At 42.8% G+C, this 9783-nt stretch overlaps 1 protein-coding gene and 1 long non-coding RNA gene across 2 annotated transcripts in view; one reads left to right on the top strand and one right to left on the bottom strand.

Moving 5' to 3' along the window:
- The first annotated feature begins 1435 nt into the window (after positions 1 to 1435).
- Positions 1436 to 1649, top strand: LOC148130251 (uncharacterized). The gene is made up of 2 exons (XR_015750173.1): positions 1436 to 1486; positions 1607 to 1649. It is a non-coding gene; the product is annotated as an uncharacterized LOC148130251 (long non-coding RNA).
- A 163-nt stretch (positions 1650 to 1812) lies between these two features.
- ST8SIA1 (ST8 alpha-N-acetyl-neuraminide alpha-2,8-sialyltransferase 1) overlaps positions 1813 to 9783 on the bottom strand; it is a 63607-nt gene continuing 55636 nt past the window's right edge. The window contains exon 5 of the mRNA XM_026678270.2: positions 1813 to 2748. Coding sequence (XP_026534055.2) covers positions 2277 to 2748 — 472 coding nt within the window. The 3' untranslated portion in view covers positions 1813 to 2276. The remainder of the gene's footprint in view (positions 2749 to 9783) is intronic.

Below are 9783 nucleotides of genomic sequence, written 5' to 3'. Positions count from 1 at the left end.
GGAGGAGGAGGAGGAGGAGGAGGAGGAGAGGAGGAGGAGGAAACTTGGCCTTCTTCTGTACCTTCAATATTTTTAATACACTATTGAAAGTAAATTGCAGTTTTCAGGAGGAGGAGGAGGAGGAGGAGGAGGAGGAGGAGGAGGAGGAAGAGGAGTAGGAGGAAAACTTGGCCCCTTCTTCTATACCTTCAATATTTTTTCAATACATTATTCAATACACTATTGAAAGTAAGTTGCAGTTTTCAGGAGGAGGAGGAGGAGGGAGGAGGAGGAGGAGGAGGAGGAGGAGGAGGAGGAGGAGGAGGAGGAAAATTTGGCCCCTTCTTCTATACCTTCAATATTTTTCAATACACTATTGAAAGTAAGGTTTTCAGGAGGAGGAGGGAGGAGGAGGAGGAGGAGGAGGAGGAGGAGGAGGAGGAGGAGGAGGAGGAGAGGAGGAGGAGGAGGAGGAGGAGGAGGAAAACTTGGCCCCTTCTTCTATACCTTCAATATTTTTTCAATACATTATTCAATACACTATTGAAAGTAAGTTGCAGTTTTCAGGAGGAGGAGGAGGAGGAGGAGGAGGAGGAGGAGGAGGAGGAGGAGGAGGAGGAGGAGGAGGAGGAGGAGGAGGAGGAGGAGGAGGAGGAAAACTTGGCCCCTTCTTCTATACCTTCAATATTTTTTCAATACATTATTCAATACACTATTGAAAGTAAGTTGCAGTTTTCAGGAGGAGGAGGAGGAGGAGGAGGAGGAGGAGGAGGAGGAGGAGGAGGAGGAGGAGGAGGAGGGAGGAGGAGAGAGGAGGAGGAGGAGGAGGAGAAAACTTGGCCCCTTCTTCTATACCTTCAATATTTTTTCAATACATTATTAAAAGTAAGTTGCAGTTTTCAGGAGGAGGAGGAGGAGGAGGAGGAGAGGAGGAGAGGAGGAGGAGGAGGAGGAGGAGGAGGAGGAGGAGGAGGAGGAGGAGGAGGAGGAGGAGGAAAACTTGGCCCCTTCTATACCTTCAATATTTTTTCAATACATTATTCAATACACTATTGAAAGTAAGTTGCAGTTTTCAGGAGGAGGAGGAGGAGGAGGAGGAGGAGGAGGAGGAGGAGGAGGAGGAGGAGGAGGAGGAGGAGGAGGAAAACTTGGCCCCTTCTTCTATACCTTCAATATTTTTTCAATACATTATTCAATACACTATTGAAAGTAAGTTGCAGTTTTCAGGAGGAGGAGGAGGAGGAGGAGGAGGAGGAGGAGGAGGAGGAGGAGGAGGAGGGGAGGAGGAGGAGGAGGAGGAGGAAAACTTGGCCCCTTCTTCTATACCTTCAATATTTTTTCAATACATTATTCAATACACTATTGAAAGTAAGTTGCAGTTTTCAGGAGGAGGAGGAGGAGGAGGAGGAGGAGGAGGAGGAGGAGGAGGAGGAGGAGGAGGAAAACTTGGCCCCTTCTTCTATACCTTCAATATTTTTTCAATACATTATTCAATACACTATTGAAAGTAAGTTGCAGTTTTCAGGAGGAGGAGGAGGAAGAGGAGTAGGAGGAGGAGGAGGAGGAGTAGGAGGAAAACTTGGCCCTTCTTCTATACCTTCAATATTTTTCAATACAGTATTGAAAGTAAGTTGCAGTTTTCAGGAGGAGGAGGAGGAGGAGGAGGAGGAGGAGGAGGAGGAGGAGGAGGAAAACTTGGCCCCTTCTTCTGTACCTTCAATATTTTTTCAATACACTATTGAAAGTAAGTTGCAGTTTTCAGCACCAGCAGCAGTAGCAGCAGCAGGAGGAGGAGAACTTGGCCCCTTCTTCTATACTTTCAATAGTTTTTTTGAGGGAAATGAAAATGAATAACTGAGGCACCTTTTGAAAATCCAGCCTCGGGAACAAATTTAAAAAGCGAATAAAACACACCTCCCAGTAATTTTGGGAATCAGCTGTATATCTGAGCAACAGGAAGTATTCAATTGTTGAAAGCCCTTTGTAAACGGTCCAGTTCTTATTTAGAAGCCCCCCCCCCCCATTGCATTCTGCATTTCTTGCAAAACAACATCCACCAGGGAGCTGCGACATCGGTGCTATAAAATCTCCAAGTTCTTCGGGTTCACGTTCAGCTTATGAATGCAGTCCATGCACTTGTTTGTTAAAAGGTTGTTTTGTTCCCGCAAACCTCTCCTGCCCGCCCCCCCCAGCCCCCCAACAATTTTTGATTTGTTCACTATGCCGATGTTGAATGAAGCAACCACCGGCAAACCGTAAAACACAAATGTTTTTTGCGCTCCTCGACGAGCAAAACCTCAAGAGCCCTCCTCGCAATGCTCCACCTGCATTCGTAAGACCCCTTTCTTGTAGAGAAACCACAGCTGTAAGAATTCCTCCGGCATGGCATGGAAGCTAGAATCCGGCAAGATGTTGTCGTAGTAATGATGGCTAATGTACCGCCCACGGAGATCCATTGAAAAAGGCCAGAAGCCGTAAATCGTCACTTCTTCACAAAGACCAAGAGCTGCGCTGACCAAGAAGAGGCCGGTCGAAAGCCGTTTAGCGTGAATCCCTTTGCTTTTCCAAAACTTGCCGGTGTCCCGTAGGAAGTTAGGGTTGGCGAAGATCACCTTCTGCTTGGCTTCGATGTCAGTGAGGGTGTAGTACACTCGGAAAGAAAGCTCGGTCCCGCCTTTCATGGAGAAAGCCGGCATGTAGATGTAGCTCTGGTTGTAGACTTTGACGATGTCCACAAAGGCTTTTCGGGACCAAAGAAGATCCTGGAACCTGGGGAAGAAAAGAAAAAAGAAGAGAGCAGAGAAGAGGGGAGGAGGAGAAAGGAAAGATGGGGGAGGGAGGAAGGAGAGAGGTGGGGAGGGGAAGAGAAAGGAAAGATGGATGAATGGATACGGAGGGAGGGAGGTGGAAAGGAAGGAGAGGAGGAGAAAGTAAAGATGGGTGGATGGGAGGGAGGGAGGAGAGAAGTAGGGAGGGAGGGGAAAGGAAAGATGGATGGATGAGAGGGAGGGGGTGGAGAAGGGAGGGGAAAGGAAAGATGGATGGATGAGAGGGAGGGAGGAGAGAGGTGGACAGGGGGTGGAAAAGTAAAGATGGATGGATGGAGGGAGGGAAGGAGGAGAGAGATGCAGAGGGGGGGGAAAGAAAGATGGATGGATGGGGGGGAGGGAGGAGGGAAGTGGGGAGGGGAGGAGAAGAAGAGAAAGGAAAAATGGAAGGAAGGAAGGAGAGGAGAGAGGAAAGGAGAAGACAAGTAAGTTAGATGGTAAGTTTACACTTTACCAACTACACGAAAACGTACTATGAAAAGGCCAACAAAATATTGACAAGAGTAAATTGTAAAGTTAGTGAAGATTTAGGGTCTCGGGCAACTAGGATCAAAGAAATAAGTTAAGTGTTTCTCAACCATGGCCACTTTAAGATACCTTAAAGCAGTGATCCCAACCTTTTTATGCCGCGCCCGGTATCCCCAACCTTTTTTATGGCGCGGCCCGGTATCGTATTGAGTTGGCGCCGCCATCTATGTTTTGATGAAAAAGGCTTCGGTGAGCTTTCTACCCGGAAAAGCTCACCGGAAGCACTTTTTCATCAAAACAAGATGGCGGCGCCCAGCAAACCAGCTGCCCGGTGGGACCTGTTCTACGGACGGCACCGGTCCGCGGACCGGTGGTTGGGGACTCCCTGCCTTAAAGAATTCCAAGAATTCTGGGAGTTGAAGTCCACACATTTTCGAGTGGCCACGGTTGATAAATAAACACCGCAATAAGCAAACAGGTTAATGTAAATCAATGCTGGCGGTTAACTCTTTGATTATTAGGTTGTCATAAGCATTCCATAAAATGGCAACTAACAGGTAGTCCTCAACTTATGACCACAACTGAGCCCCAAATTTCCATTGCTAAGCAAGACAGTTGTTAAGTGAATTTTGTCCCAATTTATGACTTAACACAGTTGTTAAATGCGTTTGTTCAGTGAATCTGGCTCCCCCATTGAATACATCCCAGTTGCCAAAGATCTGAATTTTGATCACATGACTGGGTGGGTGTTGCAATGGTCGTGAGTGTGAAAAATGGTCATAAGTCATGTTTTTCAGGGCTGTTTTAACTTTGAACGATGACAATGTCTCCTGGTGATTGGCCCCAAAGTCACCCAGCTGGTTTTCATGGCAAAGGCGGGACTAGAACTCATTGCCTCCTGGTGATGGATCTCATCCTGGACGCCCTTTTTTTTTTTTTTTGAACTATTACCATCTGGCAGATGGTACAGAATAATAAAAACAAGCACAAATAGGTTGAAAAACAGCTTCTATCCGAGGGCAGTAGCTCTTTTGAATTCTGCTGTATAGTGCAGTGTTGGTGTGGTGTCGGGGGTTTTCGGTTCAATGTGTGGAGTGTGAAGAATGTGTGTTTGTGTTTATTTTCATGGTCATGATGTGAACTGAAGGTGGTGTTTGATTTTATTGTATGAGATGCAATGACAATAAAGTAAACTAAACTAAACAGGTTTCTCCACTTCTCACTGAGGGAAATATAATATTCTGCCTTTTTAATATTCCTCAAAATACTACATTCTCCTAGGAGGGTGGGGGTGCTAACTTTCTACAGAAGGAAACACCCAAACTCAAAAAGCACCAAGGACTCCATAATTCCTTCTTTGATTCTTCCATGGACCTCGTCACATGGAACATGTCTGAATAGATTTAGTCACTCGGAATGAAGGACAATATGGAACAGTAAATGAACTAGAGTTTGTGGGCTTGTGGCAATTATAATTCAAAAACGTATCAGGATGATATCAGGCCAGAGGAAACTGCTTTACAGCCAGATCTGTCTATTCAACTGAGATTTAAAAACTGGAAAAAAAAGGTGTACTTGACAGTAGTACAACTTACATGAAATAAAAATTAATGACCCATATAATCAGTGCAGGATCTGTAGAATGTAGCAGATTAGAAAGCAATGGACCCAATTTTTCCTCTATGTAAATTCTTAAACCTTAGATGCTTGTTATATGTGGATCTTATTGAAAGATCGTTGTGATTTACTTTAAGTTTCTAAGCCATTGTTTGCATCCAGCATTAACAATTATTTTCTTGTGTTTTGAACTGGTGATTATGTCAAATTTGTTATTTTTTAATTTAACGTCAAAAACATTTACACTTTCCTTATTATTTTTTTGTTTTTTGCATTATGTATAAAGTAAATATCAATATCTATATTTATCTATTTATCTCTATCTCTATCCCTCTCTATCTACCTCTCTATCTATTATGACATTGCTTTTTAAAAAATCCTTACTTGTTGCATAAAAAATATTCTGTACTGAAGAGACAGAGAAAAAAAACCTATATTTAACTATTTAGAAAAAAACAGAGACAAAAACGAAGAGAAAAAACTCTTAAGAAATAGGAAAAAGTGAAAAATATCACTAGAAACTAAAACAGAAACTTTAACAAAAAAAGTGAAAAATGAAATTATATCCCTTCCTATCTGTCTGTGGTCTATTTAAAGATAGCAGATGTCAGGCTATTAAATGTATATAACTTCCTCCTATTTTTGACAATACTGTCATTTTATTTTTAAATGATGAATTAAACCTAGATAGTGTACAGAAATATGCTGTCTGTTCTTGCTTCTCTGAGAATTAATAGCTGTCAAATTTAATTACAGCAACATTTATAATTTGGGAAGCATTTATTTCAAAGGGTGAAAGTCACAGATTCAGGCTAGCTGGGGTACCACATTAAGATAACTTGTCTCTCTGTGGGCGCCTCTGAAGTTATTTTTGACTCCTGGCAACTATCCAGAGAAGATCCTGAAGTTTTCCAAGCCACATTTTTGAAAATGGTTGGCCACTGCCTTCTTCCTAGGGCTAAGAGGGAATGGCTGGATCAATGGAGTATTCTTTGGACACGGCATGCTATGAAAATATAACAGGTTTTTAAAACTAGCTTTAGGGCTTATCCCAAAGGTGTTTTTTCAAGAGGCAATTGGATTTTCTGGTTTTTCTTTGAAGACATTTCGCTTCTCATCCAAGAAGCTTCTTCGGCTCTGACTGGATGGTGGGGGGATGGAAGGATTTATAACTCCTTGCAGACAGCTGGTCATTTGCATCCTTTTTAGGGAGTCAATGAGGCTGCTTGGAGGTTTTATCTGTGTCCTCAGAGTCACCTGATTGGTGCAAACTCCACAGACTTTAGGGCTCATGTTGTAAGAATGCAACCAAGGAGAGGCAGAAGAGTGAAGAATTGCTAGAATTCCCGAGAATTGCTATAGAAATACAGGTAGTCCTCAACATACGACTACAATTGAACCCAAAATTTCCATTTCCAAGCAATAAAATTATTAAATGGATTTGTCCCATTTTACGCCCTTTCTTGCCACGGTTGTTAACCGTGGCAATTATTAAGTTAGCAGCACAGTTGTTAAGAGGGTCTAGTTTACCTGTTGACTTCGCTTGTCAGAAGGTACAAAAGGTGATCACATGAGACCAGGACATTGCAACCGTCATAAATTTGAGTCAGTTGCCAAGCGTCTGAATTTTGATCATGTGGCCATGGGGATGCCACAACAGTCATAAGTGTGAAAAATGGTCATCGATCACTTTTTTCAATGATGTTGTAACTTTGAAAGGTCAATGATTTGGATGAGGTGGGTAGACGGGCAACTCATCCAATTTGCAGACGACACCAAGCTGGCAGGAATAGCCAACACTCCTGAAGATAGGCTTAAGATACAGAAGGTTCTTGACAGACTTGAGCACCGGGCGCTATCTACAGTGAAATTCAGTGGTGAAAAAAGTAAGGTTCTACATTTAGGGGAAGAAAAACCAAATGCACAGGCACAGAATAGGTGGTACTTCTCTCAATTGTAGTAACTGTGAGAGGGAACTCGGAGTCCTAGTGGACAACCATTTAGATATGAGCCAGCCGTGTGCAGCAGCTGCCAAAAAAGCCAACACAGTTCTAGGCTGCATAAACAGAGGGAGAGAATCAAGATCACGTGAAGTGTTAATATCACTTTATAAGGCCTTGGTAAGGCCACACTTGGAATCCTGCATCCAGTTTTGGTCACCACAATACAAAAAAGATGTGTCGACTCTAGAAAGAGTGCAGAGAAGAACAACCAAGATGATTAGGGGAGTGGGGGATAAAACATATGAAGAACGGTTGCTGGAATTGGGTATATCTAGTCTGGTGAAGAGAAGGACTAAGGGTGACATGACAGCAGTCTTCCAGTATTTGAGGGGCTTTTATAGAGAAGAAGGAACCTATTCTCCAAAGCACCAGATGGCAAGACAAGAAGCAACGGGTGGAAACTAATCAAGGAGAGAAGCAACCTAAACTTAAGGAGAAATTTCCTGACAGTTAGGACAATAAATCAGTGGAACAACTTGCCTCCAGACACTGTGAATGCTCCAACACTGGAAGTTTTTAAGAAGAGATTGGACAACGATTTGTCTGAAATGGTATAGGGTTTCCTGCCTCTTCCATCCTTTCCATCTCTGTTATTCTAACTAAATGAATTGTTGTAACTCAAGGACTACCTGTACATTGTACAAAATTTCATTTTAATGTATGCCAATTAGTGTACATTTAAAGTGACAAGAAAGTTATTCTAAGTCATTGTAGATTAAAATTGCAATTCCTGTTCATAAGTAGTTGCAACTGCCAAAGTGAAAATTTTGCAGTCCAATCCCAGCAAAGTCTAACTCCTTGTGTTTTCTGTAACTCTGCTAAATGTCACTGATTCAACCATTAGATCTCTGCTCTATTTCTTACAAAATAAGCCCTTTCCAAAATTTATCCTCTTCCCTATACAGTTACATCCCTATCTGAAGTTCCTCAGGATGCTGCAGAGGAAAATAACGGAGATCTACAAAGCATCTCCTTCAAAGCGCTTGGAGAAAAAAGTCACCTGAGATGGCCTGGCCTCCTCAGGAACGCGAAGAAAGAGAAAGACTCAATTTGCTGCAGAGAAGAGCAGTTCTTTTTCTCTTTGTCAGCATTCCCTTCTCTTTGTCAGCTAGAAAAGCCCAGAGTCAATCTAGGTCATACTGCAGAATCAATACGTGGCATTTCTGTGGCTCACCCACTTTCTTAAAGAAGCTGCAGAGATGCCAGGAAGACACATTGAAATAATCGTAGATTCAAGATGAGAGAATCTTAGGGGAAAATAAACCTAGCATGTGGCATGAGTGCTATCACCCAAAATTGCTGCAGCACAAGAATTGCTACAAAGATTTGCCTATGTGTAAAATGACTCATGTTGGGGAAATGCTGCTGGAGAGTGCTGGGGCTTTATAAAGGCAATCTGGATCTTGACCTCAAAGTGCAGCTGTTGTGAGAAACAGTAGCCCAAGCCAACGGCCTAGCACTGAACATCCATTGTTAAGAACCTTTTTGTTAATTAAATCACTTTTAAGTCAAACTTCGTGACACAACCATTGGGACAGAATGGCATGGATAATCTGATAATCGCTTCTGGTAAGCCATCCAAGCCTGAGAACCAACACAATAAAATGCACATTCTTGTTTACGCTACAGCTGGGCCAAACTTTAATGGTGGGGATTGCATAATGTTGCGATTGATGCACCCCATCAAAGCAGATTCTTAAACCAGGAGGCTGTGAGTTCTAGTCCTGCCTTAGGCATGAAAGTCATCTGGGTGACTGGTCCAATCGCCAGAAGATTCCACCCACCCACCCACCCCTTAGGTAAGAAAACTTTGAGCCAACCACCAGGAGATGGTGAGTTCTAGTTCCATCTTAGGCATGAAAGTCAGCTGGGTGACTTTGAGCCAATCACTCTCTCTCTGCACCTTGCAGGATTGTTGTTGAGGGGAAAACAGGAAGAGGAAGGAACATTAAGTCTGTTCACTGTGTTATTACTTATAAAGTAATAAAGAAAGTCAGGATAAAAATCAATCAATCAATGCCATGATACTTCAACTTCATTGTCACCTTCCATGGACATACTGCATATATCAAATACTCTTCCAGCTAACTGTAGGACTCGTATAGCTGGTTTTAAAAACCCATTTTGTTGAAAACTTTTTTATTTTTCTCACTTCTGTTTTTAGAGGATTTCCCTTTGGGCTTCAAATCCTAGTCCAAAAATTGAGTTCCTTATCAAGAAACTTGTTATCAGCTAGCAATTGATTCTGAGTTTCCTGTTTTAAATAAATTAGCTAGAAAGTTATCTCAGCCTCATCATTTTGGGGACAAAAGGGTCAAGAGCTGTAATATTTTAGTCATGAACCTACCTTCTTGGAGGGCCATCTTCTACCAGGGCATGAATGGCCAATTGCTTAGATCAGAGATATTACACTAAGTAAGACAATGTTTCTCAACCTCCATAGTCATGTGTGGATTTCAACTTCTATAATTTCACAGCTGGGGAATTCTGGGAGTCGAAGTCCATACATCCTAAAGTTGCTAAGGTTGAGAAACACTGCAGAAAGATGACGATAGGGATTGTAGCTGAGGATCAGGAGGCACAGAAGGTATGGGAGATATTAGAGGAAGGAGGTAGACCCATGATTCTCCCCCACTTTCATACTGAAGGGAAAGAAGTTGTGAGCAAATAGTCACACGCACACCCCTTCACAGCAGTGCAGCAGACGCTTCTCATAAAAAGCACTGGGCAAGCCTTTGTGTCATAACTAGTGTTGGAAGAAATATCCACCTGGTTCAGTTCCAAGCGGGGAGAAAGACACTGGAAACATGGAGGCTGATTGGAAAGATGGTTTAATGATGAAGCAGAACCATCAAGCACAATGGTCCTGGTGCAGCAGTGGAGATGAG

Source organism: Notechis scutatus, chromosome 6, assembly GCF_049901735.1.
Source record: "Notechis scutatus isolate UNSWTSFEM ecotype Mainland chromosome 6, rNotScu1.2, whole genome shotgun sequence".
NCBI classification, from domain to species: domain Eukaryota; kingdom Metazoa; phylum Chordata; class Lepidosauria; order Squamata; family Elapidae; genus Notechis; species Notechis scutatus.
Note: the sequence above shows the minus strand (reverse complement) of the source record. Positions and strands in the feature narration are given on the sequence as shown.